General features: G+C 38.0%; 1 protein-coding gene across 49 annotated transcripts in view; it reads right to left on the bottom strand.

Annotated features, from left to right (window-relative positions):
* Positions 1–813: 813 nt before the first annotated feature.
* RIMS2 (regulating synaptic membrane exocytosis 2) overlaps positions 814–21,004 on the bottom strand; it is a 731,813-nt gene continuing 711,622 nt past the window's right edge. For 47 of the 49 annotated variants that reach the window (XM_037802459.1, XM_037802461.1, XM_037802463.1 and 44 more), the window contains 5 exons: positions 9,688–9,829; positions 6,497–6,609; positions 6,072–6,173; positions 4,113–4,252; positions 3,463–3,681 (listed from right to left, as the gene is read on the bottom strand). In XM_037802459.1, the coding sequence (XP_037658387.1) occupies positions 3,463–3,681; positions 4,113–4,252; positions 6,072–6,173; positions 6,497–6,609; positions 9,688–9,829 (716 nt within the window). Of the gene's footprint in view, positions 3,682–4,112; positions 4,253–6,071; positions 6,174–6,496; positions 6,610–9,687; positions 9,830–21,004 lie in introns of all 49 variants that reach the window. The other 2 variants (XM_037802450.1, XM_037802503.1) reach the window with 1 other exon arrangement.

Raw genomic sequence — 21,004 nt, 5'->3', positions numbered from 1 at the left:
AGTGTATGAACTGCAAAGAAATAGCTCATCAGAGTAGAGGGTGTGTGTTGAATAATGACAAATAACATGGGCTAGTTATGGGGGGGACTGGACTGGAATTGAGCCCTTGAAAAGGGAGGAAATGGAAATGGAAAGAGAGCTGGGTTTGGATTTTGGTTGAATTATGAATCCAAATCAGCTCCTAAATTTAGAGCCTGGGGAGCTCCCATTAGAACTCTGCTGGGGTCCTCTTTTCTGCAGTTTGAGGACTGTCCTAGAATGACATGGAGAAACCCTCTCACCTCTTTATACGCGAAAAATGTCTGTCTCTGGACAGGTTGTTATATGTCAAGTTAACCACACTTGTCTCCCTAACTGAAAATGCACCCCCCACCCAAAGCTGAACTGACACTTCAGTCAAAACATATCAGCATCAATCAACTGTCATCTCTGTCCTCTTCACCCAGGAACTAGCAGAACCTTTGCATAATTTTTTGTGACTCTGCTATCAGTGAAGGCCAAGAATAACTCAGAAATCTCACTCAGAAGATCTTTGAGTTGCTGAGTCATTTAATCAGATGGCACCTTGATCTGGCATAAACACCTTTTTAAAAAGCAGCAATTTTTAATGGTGTGAACAGGAATCCTTTGACACATTAAAGAAATGCCCTACTGAGGGCTATTTGTTAAGGCCAGCAGTCCACTTATGTAATTGAGAGACAGAAAAAGATCATTTCATTGTCTTTAAACTGACATGTGAGTTCAGGAAATGAGATACTGCAGGCTTGGGGATGTGTGAGGAGAAGAGAAGTCAAAGAAAGCACCACATACAACATCTGTAAAGAAAATGTTTTATTTAAAGTGTTAAAGACCATCACCAGAATGAATTTGATTTACATTAGTTGGTGTTCATTACAGGACTATTCTGCCCTTTTTATCCAACTGGAATTCTGTTTACTTTTAAAATACTATGTACAGGGCAGCAGTGGTCACTGGAATATTGCTATTTACAGGACTAAACCACAAGTCAAGGTGCAGACATGAGAAAATAAAAAAAAAAAAACACCAACTTTTAAATAAATACTGCATAATGACAAGTATGTACAAAGATTCCATACAGTCATGTCCTTCTTATTAAAATTAGAAATAATGTATATAGGAATATGCACAAAAGATTGTGTGACTGCATTTTAGTATCAGGAAATTGGCAAACGTTTATTCTAAGGGATAGTATAGACACTATAGGCCTATTAAATCAATTGTTGCTGGTACACAGGTGTCTAAATTATTTCAATAATGTTTTACTCATTCCTTTAACAACGTTACCTGGGCCCACTGTAGATTTCAGAATGCCAAGACAGTCTTGGTGTGTGTCACTTTGCACCCATAAAGAGAAGGCATTTTTAGTGATACTCATTTTAACTTTTGCACCATATCATGCATGATGGTTTTTAATGGTTAGCACGGAATTAAAAAAAAAAAAAAGTCAATGCAAACAATTTTTGTGCATGGCCTTAATTTAAAATTAAACAAACGGTATGTAGATGTCAAAAGTTATTGCAAGGAATTAAAATCAATTTATGAGAATGTTTTATCAAAGTGTACATAAAGAGTCAGAAAGTAAGGGTGGTTTATTACATCCAGTGACTTTTCCTCTAACTAGGGGAACTTAGAAATTTGACCTTGCAGCACCACCCAATGGTAACAACTGTCTGTAAAAGCAAAGGCAGGAGCTTTGACTTGAGGGGATTTGCTTGTAGAATTTTAGTGATAGCATCAAAGAACTAGTAAAGCATGTCGACTTTCTTTGAGTCACCTAAAAATTGGAACTCTAAAATTGTTGTTGCAGGTTTAAGTCTAATATATTTCTTTAGAAACATAATCTGTGAAAAATCGAATTTTACTGCAGAATTAACGAGTTCTGTGTTTCAAGGGACCAAATTTTTAGTTCTATTTCAATTAACATAGTAAATAGAAATTGGCTAAAGACATCGCTTTAATTAATTAAAAAACAAAACCTGAAACCTTCCACAAATAATACTTTAACCCGTGTGAATAATGCTGGTGCTGAAAACAAATTTAATAAACATTACAATGGCCACATGATCTTAGGATTTTCCTGTAGAACTGAATGTTGAAGGTAAAAAAAATTTACCATGCACTGTACAATAAATAGCAAAAGTTCAAATATCTTCTTTATCAAATACATGCTGACTTACTTTTATGTACTCCCAAGTCATGTTGTAAAATTCTTTTCAACATGCTTGAAATAGAGAAAGCTCTTATATAGATTATTTTTTCTGTGAGAAATTTCCCTTGAGAAATTCAGAAGCATCTACAGGCCTGAATCAAACATGGGGTTAAGAGAGTATCAGGTCAAAAATTTTTAAATTTTTAGTATAATGTTCACTCTGATAGGCAGAAAGAAAATAAAAGATTGAAAGAGGGAGAAGAGGAAACGTGAGCTAGAGAAGAAGAAATATGTGAACAATTTTCAAGTAATAGTGAACTTGATAAGATTTGTATATTTAACATGGAAAGAAGTGAATATATTATACTTATTTGTCACATAAAGAGAATTTTAAGTATCTCCTAGAAAGTATTTTCATTTGTAATGTCTGCCAAAACACAGACTATGATTAGTTTAAAGAATAAACATGGTGTGTCTTTGTATCACCTTGTTGCATTCTCTCCCCTTTTTAAAACCATGCACTAGTGAAATTTATTTTTAAAAATAATATAAATTGTTGAAAATGGCTGATTTTTATTCTTTTTTTTTTTTTTGCAAGTTGCAGCCCCAAGAAAATAATTTAAGTATTCAGCTAATCTGTATCCATGCAAAAAATGTTTCTTTAATTTCATTCAGTACAGAGTAGCCACAGAATTTTATTTTCCTGAGTCCAACACATCTTGGCATTAGTAAATGATGTGCCTGCTGGAGCTGTGAAGTCTGCCCCTCCTCCTGTTGGACTGTTTGCTTTCCGGTGGGAAGCAGACATTTAGTTCTGGACCACTTCTTTGGTCTCTCGCTTGTCTCCTGATACTTCCTAGGACATCCATCACTCCTTGACTTGTAACATGGCTTAGTGGCTGTGCAGCTCCATTTCTGTGGCATAATAGGACTTTGGGATCAGAGAAATGAAGAAAAAGGAAAGATAAAAATATAAAGGTGCCATTGAAAAGGGCTTTTGTTGCATGAAACCGACTGATTCTTTGAGATTAATCCATGGCTTCAGATCGGACCAAAACTCGTGTGTCACTGAACGCCAAACCTGATAGTTCTTCATAGCTCTGCTCTTTCACCTGAGGGCCTTCTTAGGGCACAATGTGTGCAACTTCCTCTGAGAACACAGGATCGCTTTGTATCCCTAGAAACAGGCTCAGAAGACACAACATTAAGCATGCAGTGTTATCAGGGTTTGCGACCTGTGATTTTTTTTTTTTTTTGTAACGCTGGTTGCTATGACAACAGTTTTACAGCTGCTATGAACGAGGATAAGAAGGTCCGGTTGAACTTTCCAGAGATGATTGGGAAGCTCTTCTTGTCAGAGGGGCCAAAGTTGGATCTACTAGGGAGGAAGGGGGAAAAAGTTTGAACCATCCAATCACCATATTGGAGAGCTCCAGTTCATCTAAAAGTATCTGGGCCACTCCCATAAAGGATTTGTGATCCATGCGGCCATAATCGCCCCAGACAATGATCTGTTGGTAAAATAAAAAGGAGAGTAATGTCAGTGTAAGCATGAACATAACAAAAACCTTGTGAGCTAACTTATATCCAGTTAATGTTCTGACATGAAATATCATGTTAAATATCTGTATTTAATTACTGGGATAGCTGTCTCTAACTTTTGGAACACAAGGGTACATTAGGGAAGCTGTACTGGAGCATGAAGATCATAAGCACTTCAGAGAGACTGGAGTTTATGTGTGACAGGGGCTTTGCAAGTCTATAATTCACTTTAAAGGAAATGACAGTGTCTATAGCTTTAAAGCACAGGCCACTGCTTTGAAGTTCCAAAGATTTCCAGCTGTGGGGAACAGAAAAGAATGTCATACAAAAGATGTTGGGTACAAGGTCTGATTTTGTGACAATATTTTCTTATGTAAGGAAAAAACAATTCAGTAAATACCTGTAAAACCTTTCCTTGAGGACTTTCTTCGAATGATAATAGCTGCTGGTAAAGGGGTTCCAGCGTTTTTCTTGCCACTTTTGTTTTCTTTTTGGCTACACAGACTCCATTTTCTAACAGATACACCTTTACATAGGGTGCTTGGGAAAGAAAATATAAAGGTGAATAAGTGATGAGCTATGGCTAGGGAATGGAGTTCCACCAGATTCATGGGGAGATACCTGCAATATCTTAATCTTATGCTGAGAGAGCTAGGGATTAAAAGACATTGGCCTTTCCACATTATGTCAAAATCATTAGATAAACAAAAGATAATTTATAAGCCATTCAGATAGTTTTAGGTTGTGCTGACATAGCCTCTGAGTTGATTACTATTTTGCCATCAACTGGATTTGAAGACTGCATTAAATAAGGTGACATGTTTCTAGCCCTAATAATATTCAGAGAAATGTCTTAATCTTTATCAATCCTTAAATCTAATTACACATGCTTGAAACTATATTGTTCTACTCACCCATTCCCACATATAGCACTTAATTATCACTCAAAGGGTATGTTTATTGTTGGTGGTGGGGACATAAGAAAGGGATAGAGTTTGAATTAATATGACAATTCTTAAAGCCGTTTTCATGCATGTATGAATTCTGGCATTTTTCATAGAAGTGGGTTGATTAGGTTCAAGACCTTTATGAACACAATTGTCTCAATGACCACTGAAAGGTTGTACAATTAGTTGCCAAGGTTGAATCATGACCCCCCAAAAGGTTATGATCAAGTCCCAACCTCTGGTCTTGTGAATGTGACCCCATATGGAAATAGGCTATTGGAAGATGTTATTAGTTAAAATGAGGCCAAACTGGATTAGTGTGGGCCTTAATCCAATATGACTTATATCCTTATAAGAAGGGGAAGTTTGGATAGAGACAGAGAGAAGACAGCTATGTGATGGAGGCAGAGATGGAGTTATGCTGCCACAAGCCAAGAACACCAAGCATTGCTGCTAACCACCAGCAGCTGCAAGAGGCATGAACAGATTCTTCCCTCTGGACTTCGAAGGAAGCACGGCCCTGCTGGCACCTTGATTTCAGACTTCTAGTCTCCAGAACTGTGACACAATAAAGTTCTGTTGTTTTAAGGGGCTCACTTTGTGGTACTTTGTTATGGTAGCTGTACCAAACTAAGACAATGGGTAATATACATTATAATTTAACATTTCTGTAAGGACGGAGAAGTTGAAAGATTCAAAATTGTAAGTCAGTCACTGGAAGTACTGAGGCTAGAAATCAAGTTTCAGAATTCTCAGTAATTGTTCCATACATCAGATCAAACTACCTCTGCATGAGGCATATGGAGTCATTGTGGAATTGTCCATAACTTCAAGGATCTTAGATTTTAATGACATTTCAGTACCAAATATATTACCTTATGATAAAAAGTTATAATAGTACCTCTCTTCCCCTATGTGTTACAGGGAGTAAAAGTCTTATAATTAGAATGTGCAGTATACATAGGCATATGCTACACTGGGGATCTGTCATCTATTTTTATTCTAATTCCAGAGCTCTAAGGAATCCCAAGGAGAATTTTGAAGCTCCAGATTAATTGAAGAATAACACAAAGCACCAGCTGATAAAAAAAGAACTTCCTATGTACATGTTGTGACAAAATGAATTTTCTACGTGTGGTGGTTTTGATTTGCGGTCATTTCTATTACATATATACTTATTTAACAGCTTATATTATCCCCACCAGATCACCCTCATTGAATGCTCACTCAGGATACACATGCAATCTATTAAAGCCTCAAACCAGTCATATTAGTGACTCATCTATTAATATCCTTAATTAACTAAGAACAGTTTTCAGTATCTAGTCAAAAACAAAGACTGTAATTGAAAATCAATTTTTTCAATTTTTTTATTTTATAAATAAAAATAGAGAATTTGCTTCCATTTTTACCTGGCAGTGTCTTGGAACCTGGTTTTACAACAAGGCCACGGGCCCGAATGATTTCCACCTCCAACTGTCCCTTTTTGTCCATCATTCCTACCTGAATGTCACCTAACAGTGTGCAGGAAAGAAACAAACATGCTTTAATATATAAATGCAGAGAGAAAAATGCTTAAGCTAAAGACCTTGGTTTAATATCCTTTCACCATTTCCCATGTTCTCTTAAATCCAAATACATTTAAAATTTTCTATCAGTGATGTCTTACTTTAAAAAACACAAAACAAAAAAAAAAACTCGTCGGAGACTTTTCATTGTAAATTCTAAGATACTTCATTCCTCCTGATAATATTGTTAAAGATTCTACGAAATTAGAGAATGCAATTTTCAGTAACCCAGTAGAACAACAATGGAATCATGTGACAGAAATTCTTACCCATTGCAGGTGTAGCCAGAGTCTGACGCCCTACAAGCTGGGCAGGGCCAAGGCCATCCAGAAAATCGCTGAATTGGCTATCAGAGGCCAACCGGACGCCAGGGAAAATCAGACTAAAAGCAAAGTATAAAAAGGATTAAACCTTATTTACTTTCAGACCAAGTGAAAGCCTCCCTCTGGCCTCCTTCCTATGGCAGGAGCAGTTGTTGCCAATACTTTGCACTTGTTTTTCATGGACCCCAGCCCCCGACTCCACCTCCCATGGTTCTCCCTCCATATTCTCCAGCAGCCCATGTATGCCAACAGAAACACTTGTTACACTGTACTGCAGTCATTTGTGTGTCTTTCTTGTTCTTAGTGTGGAGGGCAGGGACTGTGATTTACATTAATAACAGTCAATACATAGTGAACATTTACTGTATGCCAGCATCATATTTAATCTTCTTTAGCTAAAATATGAGATAGATTCTATTATTTCACCCATTTTTCAGATAAAGAAACTCTTCCAGATCATTCCCATCAGCAAACATGCCAATATTTCTTGCAGCTTGAAAAAAATCCCTGTTCCAATCCCACCTCCCTCTCCATCCCATTTCTCTCCCTCCATTTACAGTAAAACTCTTGGATAAAGTTGTCTTTCTGTGCCATCTTCAATTTCTTTCCCCTCACTCCCTCCTGAAACTCTAATCAGTTTATTTTCATAGTCCACTAAAATTTCTCTAATCAAGGTCATCTAATGACCATAGTGCCAAATCCAACTGCCAATACTCAGTACTTGTTCTAATTAACATATTAGCAGCATTTGATACAATCAATCCCCACCTCTTCCTTGAAAAACTTTCTCCATTTTGCTTCCTGGACCCCCCTATTCTCCAATGGCTTTCCTCTTTTCTCTTTTGCCACTCTGCCTCAGTTCCCTCGCTAATTCTGCCACTAAACATTGGGAGCTCAATCCTTGGACCTCTTATCTTTTCTATGTCTTCACTCCTTTGGTTATCTCATCCAGTCTCATGGATTTAAATGCCATCTATGCTGATATTGCCCACACTGACATCTCCAACTCAGACCTCGCCCTTGGATCACAGTCCTCAATTCCAAATGTTCAGTCTATACATCTGCTTGCACATCTAACAGGAACCTGAAACTTAATACTTAATTTGCCCACAATTGAGTCTTTCTCACCCCCACCTCTCCAAACAAACTCCACAACTCTTCTTCTCAGAGGATTACTCATTCTCATAAATGGCAACTTTATTCTTCCAACTGCTCAACTTTGGAGTCCTCTTTATTCTTTCCTCTCTGTTATTACCCACATCAAATGGTAATAACAAATCTTCTTTGTTCTACTGGCAGAATACATCCAGGATGTGATGTCATTAACGCTACCACCCTGTCTTCTGAGTTACTGCAACAGCCTCTGGACTGGTTCCCTGGTTGCCCTGGCCCCTCCACTCCACTGCAGCAGTCAGAGCGATCTGTTAAAACTGAAGTCAGATCAGGTCAACCCTCCGTTCAAAACCTTCCAATGATTTCTCATCCCATTCAGAGTAAAAGTAAAAGTCCTTACAATGAACAGGCTAGAGAAGCTGTCCACTCCTGCCCAACCCCCACCTGAATTCCAAATCTGTTACGGCTCCTGCCTTCGCTACCCCACTCCAGTGCTGCCCTTCCTCACCGTGGTGCCCGGCAGCACTGCCTCAGCCTGGAATGTTCTTCCCTCAAATGTCATGTGACTCACTCACTCCCTTCAGATCTTCACTGCCTACCCTACTCAAAATCGTACTCCCATCCTCTAACATTGCTCTTCTTTCCTTTTTCTCTTTAGCACCCGTACTACCTAAGGTACTCTACATTTTACTAATTTTTCTTGTATATAAATTTTAATAATTTTTCTTATTTTCTATCTTCCCCATTAGAATGCAAGTTCCATGAGGGCAGGGCTTTTTGTCAGGTTTGTTCACCCAGAACCAAGCCTCAAAATTGCAAGCACTCAATAAATACTTAAACGCAATCATTCCATCAATTAAAATGAAACTTAGAAAAATTAAATAACTTGCCCAAAGTCATGCAGCTACCAAAAACCAGATGGGAACCTAGGCCTCTGGGATTCCAAAGTCCATGGTCTTAATCACCAACTGATACTATCTCCCTTGTACAACTTAGTATCCCCAACTCCTAGCAAAGTGCCTGGAACAAAGAAGGGTGATACATATTTGCTGAATGAATTCATGAGTATTTAACCCATTTCTCCAATAAGATTATAAACATCTGGAGTATCTAACATAGTGCTTTACAATGATTAGTGCTCAGTGCATATTCATTATTTTTATACTTGATTCTGTATCTCTTTTAAGACTTCCTTGATTAACACAGAATCTATTTACATCAAATCCCCCCCAATTCAGTACATCCAAACATTTTAATCTGTTTCCATAAATATCCCACATATCCTATTTATAAGTGTATGGAAACTATATACAGCTCTTGCATTTATAAAACTGTGCTAGACAAATCATGAAGCCAGTAAATTCTACTTTCCTCTATTAATGGCCTTTACCTACCTATCTAAAGGTCAGCAGTTGTGGATTCCTGTCAATTTGCTGGCAAGAGGGCTACAGAATCTTTACAAATTCTTTAAAAAGTACCTTAGAGACAGCTAATTTAAATGAAACTACATGATAACTATATAAATAAAAGGTTGACCAACTTTTTTGGTGGTATTTCTTTTTGGTTATTGTATTTATTTGAACACTATCACACAAAACTAAGTATACATGAGCATTCCATAGTTTTTAGTAATAACTCTTAACTCAGAGCAAAGATTTTAAAAATTATCATTGTTTGTATAGTGTAGCATTAATGCTTTTTATTTTTGTGCTTTTATATATTATTTAAAGGGAGGCGGAAGTATTTTATTTGCATATATTGTGAGAGTCACATTTTAACATCTTGCCATTAAAGCGAAACACTTATTCCCAAATCCAATTCTCTTGATATAAAAAGCCAGATATGTGACACTGCTCAGTGGCAGGTGAGCAAAAGTGCTCTTCACAGGACATCAGGCAGTGAAAACGACAGTGGCACTGCAGACCAAGTGAGCTAGCTTTTGTGAAAGCCACAGAGAGTGAGACAGAGGAGATGGTCTCTGCAGAGAAACAAAAGAGACACACATTATAGCAGGTTTCACTCACTTTCCTTCTGAGCTATAGCTATTCATGCTGCCGTCTGTAGATTCTCGACTTGCTTGTCGAGTCATCCAGTTTCTCATTTCCACTGCAAGACCTGTTTCTGTACTTCTCTGGACAGTGCTCCGTAGTTTTTTACCTCCTGCTTCTGCAGAGACAGGAAACAAAAGGGGTAAGAGTTTTGTCAAAACTATCCAGTAATGAAAAAGTTCAGGGAATGCGTTGAGATCCTCAGATGAAAAGAGCTGCAAAAGCACAAAGGACTTTTATTAAGGAGACAGAGGGAAAAGGTATTTAAAATAATGTCTCATTGAGTGGGACGACAATTTTCGAGGAAATCTTCAAGAAGCATAAAATACCATTGTTTTACTTTCTTTTAAAACTGTGTTCAAATTGGCAACAAAAGGAACACAAAAGGCTCAACCTAGGTAAAATAAAATGTTTCATTTTCACTGTAATATTCAAATGCCAGATTTCCTTATGCCGATCTTTTCCTTTTTCCTTTTTGTCACAGTAAAGGAATAGTCCTTCAAGCTATTTACAAAGAATGGGTGGTAGGTAATCCTCAAACTCATTCTTAACTTTCACAAGAAAATCTGTCGTTGTTAGGTGGTAGATATTAGGAAGCAAAGAAAGATACGCAAAGAAAACTGATAACAGTTCACATCTATTTGATAACTTTCATAAAATTTTAGAAGATTCTCAAAGGGGAATGAGAAAACCTAGCAATGCCATGTGAAAAGAGCTTTTAATTTTTGGCCATGGGTAGAGTCAATGAGCTCAGGATCGTCAACAGTTTGCAAACGAGGTTTACTTACAGAAGCCAATTAGGAAACAAAACAGGAAACTAAATCAAGTACCAATCAAGTACTGCTGATGTGATAGAGACAAGTGCAATCTGGAGAGGCTGGGAAGGAAACAGCTTCACACAGGGAGTGGGATTTGAGCTGGGTTTGAAATACGGGTAGATTGGGGCGTGAGGGGCAGAAAGGAAGGAGTGTCTGGGGTGAAGGAAACAGCATAGACAAAGGTGCAAAGAGGAATGGTCATATGCCCTGGGGGGTGGCACAATGACCAAAGCACATGGAGGAGTGATGGGAGGGGTGTGGCTAAACAGCCCAGATTACAAGGCCTTGAATCCTGGGATGTGGAGGTTGAGAGACTACTGAAGCCGGAACAAGAAGGTGATAGCCCAAATTACTTGTATTTATTTTCTTTTTTGTCAGGTCTAAATATTTATCCACATATCTTTAGCTTTTGGTGATACAGCCTTTGAAGTAAGCTCTTTTGGTGCCTGGGTTTTAATATGTTCTTTTTAGATCAAGAAATACTTGCTAATATTGCCAATAACTTGTTGAAACTCATTTTCACAAATCTCATAATTATATTTACTCACCATTTCAAAATACTGCTTTAAGTTTCATCTATTCTCCACTGTCAACTTTAACATATATAAAAATGCTTTAAAAATATTTACAAAATATAATATGTTATTTACAACTCAGTTTCATGGTCTAAGGCTGATAGCTTAGACAATTGGTAGTAAACATGTTGTACTGATATGAACTGTAAAAGCACATAAAGCATTCCCCATTGATGAGAAAAAGCTCTTCTGTACAAAGGAATGTCAGTAAATAAATATAAAGGGCACGATAAAATTTTAAAAATTACCAATTTGCAACTTCCAATGGAATAAATGATTCAGGCAAGGCTCAGCAATGGCTGATAACACCATTAGATGAAAGGTTGGGGGAAAAAACACATATTTATATGTGCCAAATAATCATTCAACAAATTAGTACTCACTGTTAAAGGAAAAATGTACTTTAACATTGGGATACCTGACTACCACCACTTTAACCAACTATTCAAATTAGAAGCACTAATATTGGGGCAATCATAATACATGTGTCCTCCTAATATAAGATATACCATGTCATCTTTCAAGTTGTTCTATGCAAAAAAATACAAACCAAATTTAATCAGATCTTTGAAACCAACTTCCAGTTTACAAAAATACAGGTGATAGAGTAACAAGATACACAATAAGGATACAATCAGACAAAACCAGAACATGGGATATTGTTCAAGACAATTGGCTAGTCTCTTCTAAAATCAACATCATAAAAACAAGGAAATAAACTAAATAACGTGAGGAAATTGTTCTAGACTAATAAGTATTAAAGATATGTAACCATCAAATACTATGAGCATACTTTGATTGGCTTCTAGTTTGGGAAAAAAACAAAAACAAAAACAAGCTGAAGGCAACATTATAAAAACAATTTTAGGACAAGTGGGGAACATGTGAATATGGATTAGATCTTAGATGGGTTAGGAAAATAGTTGTTAATTTTTGGATAATGGTATTATTATAAAGGACAATTTCCTTCTTTGGAGATGAATGCTGAAGTATTTAGACATGAAGTGTTTTAATGTCTGCAATTTACTTACAAATAGTGTAGCAAAAATTAAACACACATATATAAAATAAATAGGGCAAAATCTTAAGGTAAAGAAAGGATGGAGATGGAAAGTAAATCTTGTTATTCATGAATTTAATGTCTATAATTTTATTTGAGAGTAATCCCTAAATGAACACATGAAAAAGTGATAAAATTTTGCTCAGGTGTGAAATGGAATCATGGAAGGAAATGGACTGGTATCAGGATATCATATTATATTTAGTTGTCATGTCTTGTTAGGCTGCTCTTGGAAATACATTTTATGTCTTTAATTCCTAATATTCTTTTATATTTGGAGCATCTTTTAGTCAGTCCTCTGCATGTGACATTAGTATGCATTATGATATCATTCATCATAGTATTTATATACTCACTCATAAAACCATTAATTTTTAAGAAAAGCAATACTGAAGTTGAAAATACTTGTCTATAGAAAAATAGAAAATATGCCATATTATAAGTGAAAAATATTGAATGTATGAAAGTAAGTCATTAACATTAAATTTATTTATACTGTATGGTACAATGGAAAAGGCACCGAGTTAATATATACATTTAAAACAGTTTAATAAAAAAGTTTGCTTCAAATAAAAATCCAATTAAAATGGCCACTCCCAATATAATAATTGATTCAGGGAGGCAAGGATCAGCAACGGATGTTAAAACCATTGGATGAGAGGTTTTTGGAGAACGGGATACTCACAGGATGCCTAAGTATCACCCCAGAGATTACTTCGTAATTATAAAGGGAAAAATGTATCTTTTCAATAGAGAAAACTTGGCAGTTATCTCTTAACCAAGTGATCAAATAGCATGCCTAAGAGTGAGAAATCTTGACCATATGTGTCTACTGACAGGATGTATGAAGTTCATAACATCACCTATGATGTTTAACCTGAATCTAATCACATCTATAGACATAACTTTCAATTTACAGGAAACACGGGAACAGAAGAAACAATCAGACAAATCCACAATATTGGACATTCCGTAAGACAACTTGGCCTGGACTCTTCAAAAGAAATGTTATGACAAAAAGTGAAAATACTGTTTTAGATTTAAAAAAGATTACAGAGGCATAAGACCAAACACAATCAATAAAACTTGTCTGGGTCCTGGGTTAAGGAGAAAAACAACAGAAAGCTACAAAAACTATTTTGGAGACAAATAAGGAAAAGTATTTATGTAATGGATATTAGATTATATGGATTTTTTGTTACTTTCCTTGTTTATGTGGGTTTCTTTCTTTTCAAATCAGATGCATGCTGGAATATGTAGGGGTGAAGTATCACATCTGCAACTTACTCTCAAATAGTTCAGCAAACACATAAACCATACATATGTGTGTGTGAATATGTGTTTGCGCATGTGTGTCTGTGTGTGTGTGTGTGTGTGTGTGTGTGTATGAGAGAGGGAGGGAGGAGAGGAAGAAAGATAAGGTAAATTAAAAGTCGGTCAATCTATGTAATGGATATTTATTATTTAATTCTTTTTTTGTATGTTTAAAATATTTCAAAATAAAAGGTTGGAGAAAACTCAATTACTAAATTCAAAATAAAGAAAGGAAAGAAAAAACTATTGTTTCTTGTGCTAGACACTGTGGATAAAAAATCCTACGATTTATAGTCTTCATAACAACTTTTATGGTGCTCATTATTACTATCACTTTGCATATGAGGAAACTGCTCAAGTCACACAGCTGGCAAGAGATAGAGGGAGAGATTTGAACCCAAATTCTGACAATGTCAAAGCCTCTGCTTGTATCTCACAGCATGCTGGCTTCCATTTTCAGTTAGGTTTTGGACACTAATTTCTAATTCCAGAGTAATTAGGGACTTGAAACCTCATCTCATGTTCCCCCTGCATGCCCAAATAATCATAAAATGAATAGTTTAATGGACAGTGCTGAGATTCAGACCATTTGTGCTCTCTGTTCTCTCATTCAGAATGGGAAAATGCTAGTTTCACTGCTAAATTCTGATTTCATGAATATGATAGTTACATATATTTATGATAAAATGGAAACAAATGTACCACAAAGTTATTCCCCATAACTTCCTATCTCTCAGCCTGTCGTTTTAGACCTAACCACACCAAAAAGTGGAGAATTCATCAAATGATGGCATAGAAGCCAAATAGTACTAAACACAATGTGAAAAATTGTGACTTTGCCATGATATGGAGTTGAAAAGGATCTTCTGGTTTATCCTCATCTGCATTTCAGAGGACCAGCAGAGTTGGTTTCCATTTTGAGTTCCTGTAATTATTAATCTTGATTTTTTAATGAGAAACAAAGCTGAGGTTATCACTGTTTTGCAGTCACGTGGGATCATTCTACGATTTTTCATAAAAGCAAGGCTTATCATGTTGATATTTTTAAAACATTTAAATACAATAAATTATACCTCTGACTGCTATTCTTTTTGCATTTTTATGGTACTTTCATGTTATGCCTGTCTGATGTTCCTGTTAGGGCACTAAGGGGGAACAAGTCAAAGCCGCTTAGAAAAGAAACAAGTCCTGATACAAAGTTAAACTATTTAGAAAATTGTTTCCCTTCAGAACTCTGGCTTTTTAAAAACTGTCCTTGGCTGTGCATCAATAGACTAATACCTGTAACTGTTCCTCTATCAGGAATGGATGTGAGATATCAATAATCACTTCTTAATTCTCAAGATAGACATTTTGGAATCAGATTACATGAGTTCAAGTTCTTATTGACCATTTGTAAACTTTGTGCAGATAACATTGTTCTGAAGATCAGCGTACTTTTGTGAAAACTTGCGTTCGTTCTTAACCTATACCATAGAGTATATGACATGTCAAGGTGTTTAATGAATAATGATGAATTAGGACTAGTTACTCTAATCTATGTGAATGAGTTTTGAAAACTGTAGAATGCTATACAAATTCTTACTTGAAAAATGACAGGATTAACATGTGAAATTATCCTGAACTGGAGGAAGAAAGTTAGCATAAATAACAAAGGGGAGAGCCTGCTGGCCAAGTTGGGTTAAGGGGTTGCTTTCACACCCAAACCTATTTTTTACATGTTATCTCTAAGTGGCTGCCATTAAGTTGAGACCAAAGGAAGAGAGCAGAGTGCAAGGGCTAGAAAGTAAAAGGCCAGAATCTTCAGGCTTAAAACCATTGTCTAATGAGGTGTTTGGCTGTAGTAACTCATACTTGAAACTGACTGAAAGTAAATAGACTGTAAGTCTTCTAAATTTTTAAAGGACCTGTGTGAGGCTGTAAACCGGAGAAGCCATAAAATTCCTAAATAAGGCAAAACATCCCTCCCTGTAGGTACATCTTAAAGTGCACATACACATTCCTAGGCACAGTAGACATCTGTACCAAACCACTCCTGCTATGTATCAGTCACTTCAAAGAAACTTGTTTATGATCTTGCAAATCCTGACTTGGCTCTGTGCCTTCTTGGTTCTTACCCCATGTAACACCCTCTAACCCCCTCAGAGGCACGGAGCACTACTCTAAATGTCCTGCAGACCACCCAGGACCAGCTTCCTGGTTTATAAGCTCCCTAATAAACTGTTACTATTTTGCTATATGGAGTGGTCTGTTTTGTTTTTTGGTTTTAAGTGCCCATCAAACTTTGGCAGAACCTATTCTGTAGGTTCACGGCCAGATACTTGGTGAGCCAGCCAGGAGACTGAAAAGGAAACAAGCCAAGGGAAACGGGAATTCACTGACACAATGTTCCAGTCGGCAGGGGAAATCCCAAGGTGGCCAACTTCCAGTATGTGGTAGGAGAGAGCTCGTATTTTAGAATAGTTTGGCCCAGTGCGGGACTAGGGAAACATTCCAAAAATGCCAGCCAGAGAGTTATTTGTCCTGCAAGAGAACCTGAGGGGCAAATGGAAATTGAAAGGAAAAGAAGTGATTGTAGCCAAGTGACCAATGTTATGGGCAGTTAGATATGCTTCTGAGGCCCAGTTAAACGCAGAAGCTGAAATAAGGAGATGAGAAGAGACTTTGACTCTAGAAAAGGATATTAGGTTAGCGTGTTCCAATAATGCTAATAGCAAAAAAGGTGTAAACCAAAAAGGGACAGTTAGAAGTAAAGGTATGCAAAGTGGCAAAAATGAATGGACAAAGGACGCCACAGTGGCAGGTCTCAGTGGTTATTCAGAGGGAAGGTTGGGTTCCCAAGGTGTGGGATCCCTCAGAGAGTGCAGAAGAGGGAGAATGGGAGGAGGAAATTGAAATTGAAGACAAGCCTAAACAAGCAAGGCTGTTAATAACTGCAAAAATGATGACCCTAGGGAGGAGATCCTTGCTCAGAAGCAAACAGTAATGACGGAGTATATCCTCACAGAATTAGTATAATTAACAGAAAAGTTTAAATGAAAGGGCAGAGAGAGAGCATAGCTGCTTGGTTACTAAGATTATGGGACATACGTGAAACATTATTTTGCTTTCAGGAGTGGAAGTGGCAAAACTGGCTAGCATAACTACACATCCCTCTCTTGGTCAACATCTTTACCAGGCACAGCAAAGAACTGATGGCATTCAAAATATATTAGTGTGGTGCATCTTAGCTGCAAAACTGGCCTGGCCTAATGAGGGGGACATGCCATCTGCAACAGGCAGATGGCCATCTATAGAAGAATTGCAGGATATGATCAGAGATTCTGGGAATGAATCATTCAGCATACGCTGAACACTTTCGTGGACCTGATGATGAGCTGCTCACGGCTGGTGTGAAGGATAAAATCCTCCAAACCTTGCCTCCAGCCTAGTATAGGACATTAGTAACTATTCTAAACCCACTAGTCAGTCAGGTTGTTCACCAGATGGCACAGGCAGTAGCAGACTTGGGTGAGATGGAAAGAATACAGTTAAAAGTGGTAAGGAAAATAACCAAAGAGGCGTTGCAAGGGAAGGGGCAGAGCAGGACTGATATGTAACCCATAAACAATTATGGGCTGATTTGATTGCTACAGACACTCCAATAGAAAAACTGGAGAAACAACCTAATGTTATATTAGTAAGTTTCTGACAAATTTGTGCCACTGGTTATCACTCCCACGGTACACCCTGAGGAAAGTAAGTCTGTTATGAGGGGGCTGATAACCCCCTACCCTTGAAGACTAGGGGTGGGGCAATGAATGCTGCTAATACAGGCAACAGCAAGCAGTCAGAGACCTCACATAGAGCACACTTTTTTATGGAAATCCCCTGGAGATTTAATGTGCTCCTAAAGGTAATAGATGGGCAAAGGGGAAAAGCTGTATGAGTAGTGTAAACTACCTTAACATTGCAAATCAGGCGCCCCACCCCTTGAAAATATATTGTAGGTATTTCTCCCATTCCTGAATATATATTAGGAGTGGATATGTTACAAGACCTAGTCCTTACCACCACCATCAATAAAATTTTGCCTTTGTATACATATGGTGAAATCAATTAAATGGGGTGCTGCTCGTTGGTCCCCAGTGCACTTGCTCCCCTCAGGAGAGCCACCCACACCAAACAATATCACCTCCCAGGTGGACATGCTGAAATCAGTGAGACATTACAAGAACTGGCCAGAGAGGCGATATGACCAGCACAGAGCCCATTTAATAGTCCTGTATGGCTGATGAAAATGGAGAATGACAGCCGATTATCGAGAACTGAATAAGGTTGTTTCTCCTATTCACGCTGCAGTGCTAAATATTGCAACGCTTCTTGGTAACTTATCTGCCTAGCTAGGAGAGTATTATGTATAGGCTTTACTAATGCCTTTTTTAATATCCTACTAGCTGAAGATGGGCAAGATAAATTTATGTTTACGTGGGGAGGGTGGCAGTGGGCTTTCCATGTTTTGTCAGAAGGGCACCTACGTATCCCCACCATCTGTCATGGAATGGTGGCAGCTGACCTAGCAAGATGGGAAAATTCACCAAATGTTGCTCTTTTACTATATTGACATTATGCATACTTCAGAGAGTAGTACATCTCTAGAAATCACCGTCCCACCATTACAGCACCTTTTAACAAGCCAAGGATGGGCCATCAATGATGCCAAGATTCAGGGGCTTGGACAGTCCGTTAAATTCCTAGGGGTGGCTTAGTTGGATACAACAAGGTGGTCCCAGCAGTCAACATAGATAAAGTACAACCAACTCCATGCACTGCAAAGGAACTGCAAGCCTTTATAAGCTTATTAAATTACTGGAGACCCTTTATACTGCACCTAGTTCAAATACTTTGATGATTATACAGATTGATAAAAAAAGGGACTTGGGACACTGATGATGAGCAAGCATTCCAACAAGCTAAAATTATTGTGAAACAGATCCAGTCTTTAGGTATCTTAATACCAGGGCATACTTGTGAATTGGAGGTTCCAGCTAACCAGAAGGGTTTGGGTAGGGCCTGTGGCAAAAACAAAATGAGAAGTAAGTACCACTCAAGTTCTCATTCCAACTTGGAAAGGAAAAGAAAACTATGTAGCTCTATTGAAAAACAACTGTAATGACTCTGCCAATAACTGTGTAAAGTCTTTATCAATAAGTGGATGGATCAAAGGCACTTATATTTGATGCAAAAGTGCTTGTGCACACTATGAAAATGGCATGCTTATTTACAACAATGGAGTTCTCTCCATACTAGTCCACTATCTGAGGAATTACATAAATTATTGGGGCCAGTTACATATGTAGAGAATCTGAACTCCCCTACACCATCCATGCCAGTGCTAGAGAAAGTAGCATCAATAATAGAGAATGCCTGGTGTACTGATGGTTCCCACAGAGGCCAATCTCCTTGGTGTGCAACAGCAATTAAAACAACTAGGGATGCCATATAGATGGATGAAGAAAAACGTCAGAGCAGTCAATGGGCTGAGCTACGAGCCATCTGGATGGTTATAGTCCATAAGGCTATGCCGATCTCCATATGTACCAAGAGCTGAGCCATGTACTGTGGTCTGACTCTCTGAATGGGATGGTGGCAACAGGAGAACTGGACCATAGCTGGTAAGGACATATGGAGTAAAGCCCTGTGGGAAGATATCTGGATTAGGGCACAAAACCCCAATGCCAAAATAACAATCGGGCATGTTCCAGCCCATGTTTCATTCATGCCTCCAGGAAATCTGGAAGCTGACACATTAGGTAAAATTAGATGGGCTGATGAAAACCATGACCAAGTGATTGGCTACACTGTAAATCGGGATGCAAGGGTCCTAAGATTATATGGGAATTATGTAAAAGGTTACATCTCCCTTTGAAATAAAGTTGTGCACTTTTGGCCTGAGTTCTGTCCAACATGTGCTAGATGGAGGTGCTCCCTACCCCATAATATAGGGCAGATAACATGAGGAATGCAGATGGGGTAATGCTGGCAAATAGACTATGTAGCACCCCTTTCTCTCTGTCAGATGGACAGAAGTGTGCACTAACCTGCGTAGATACTGCTTCAGACGTTCGGCAGGATTTTGGATGTCAACAAACAACTCAAGCTTCAACAATATGAGAACTTGAGAAACTTTACTGTATGTATGGGCACCCCCAACACATTGACCAAAACCAAGGCACCCACTTTACAAGTCATCAAGTCCAGGACTGGGTGCAAGAAAGAGAAATTGCCCAGCATTTTCATCGGCTAGACAACCCCAGATGGAAAGGAAAAATAAAATTTTGAAATAACAGCTAAAGCAGTTATCTCCCAACCCCTCACTGCATGGTGATAAACTGTGCGCCGATGACTGGACAAACCTCAGCATATGAGTGTTTCAGGACCCTGATATTGACTCCATCAGCAATAGGAAAAGAAGTAACATCAGACCAAGGTATTCCCCCATTAGAACAGGGACTTGTATTGAGATTATGCAGTCCATACCCAAAGAAACCTACCAAATTTGGAGGGGCTTATGCTGGAAAAGACCACCCAAGTGGACAGGTATTCTTATTCCTTGGGGACAGGGAAAGGAATTAGAAATAACTCCAACTCCTGGTTTGTATGTTGAAGGTCCCTATTGCTCTAGTTTACAGATAGCCTCCTCTATAGAAGCCAGTGCAGAAGTCGCTCTCTTAATATGGCTTAATACACAGGCTCCTTTATGTAATGTCCTACCTGATACACAGAACCCTTGGAGGCCAAAGTTTGGTATACTTCCCTGTTGGGAGGGTTGGGAACTATCTTCTTGTGGGTGTGAACCCATTGGTAAACAGGACTTTGGAAGATGTTATGATTAGGTAAGCTGTGGATTATTTTTGAATAGGATTTTTGAAGATGCTATTTAGAAGAGGCCACACTGAATCAGGGTGGGCCTTAATCCATACGACTGGAGGCCTTAAAGGCAGAGGAAATTCAGACTCAGTTGGTCAGAAGAAATAAGAAGTAGGAGAGGCCAGAGAGAAAGAGATCTCCATGTGTTAGAGGCAGAGATCCAAGTCAAGGAACCCTGAGGATTACGGTAAACCAGCACTAGAACGCTACAGACATCGGGAGAAAGCATGGCCTGCCAGTCCTTGATTTTGAGTTTCTACCCTCCAAAACCGTGAGACAATAAATTTCTGTTCCTTAATCCAAACCCTTGGGTGGTATTTGTCATAGCAGCCCTGGCAAACTAAGACACAGGTGAAGAAAATTTTTGATTTGATTTGATTTTAATCTAACTATAAATAGACAAATGTTGCTAGTGGCTCACATACTGGAAGCACAGATCTGGAGGTTCAGAAAAAGGTAAAAATATTTTGAAATGGATCATAAGGGAATAATAACTATCTATTTTATGCTAGCAGGCACTATGGTAGATACTTTACATTATTCTAAATCTTTGCAATATCCCTCCAAGATGGGTATTATGGACATTTCACATACAAATGAGAAAACTGAAGCTCAAA

Source organism: Choloepus didactylus, chromosome 14 (genome assembly GCF_015220235.1).
Source record: "Choloepus didactylus isolate mChoDid1 chromosome 14, mChoDid1.pri, whole genome shotgun sequence".
In the NCBI taxonomy this organism is placed as follows: domain Eukaryota; kingdom Metazoa; phylum Chordata; class Mammalia; order Pilosa; family Megalonychidae; genus Choloepus; species Choloepus didactylus.
The sequence above is the reverse complement of the archived record's forward strand: the minus strand, read 5'-3'. Positions and strand labels throughout refer to the sequence as shown.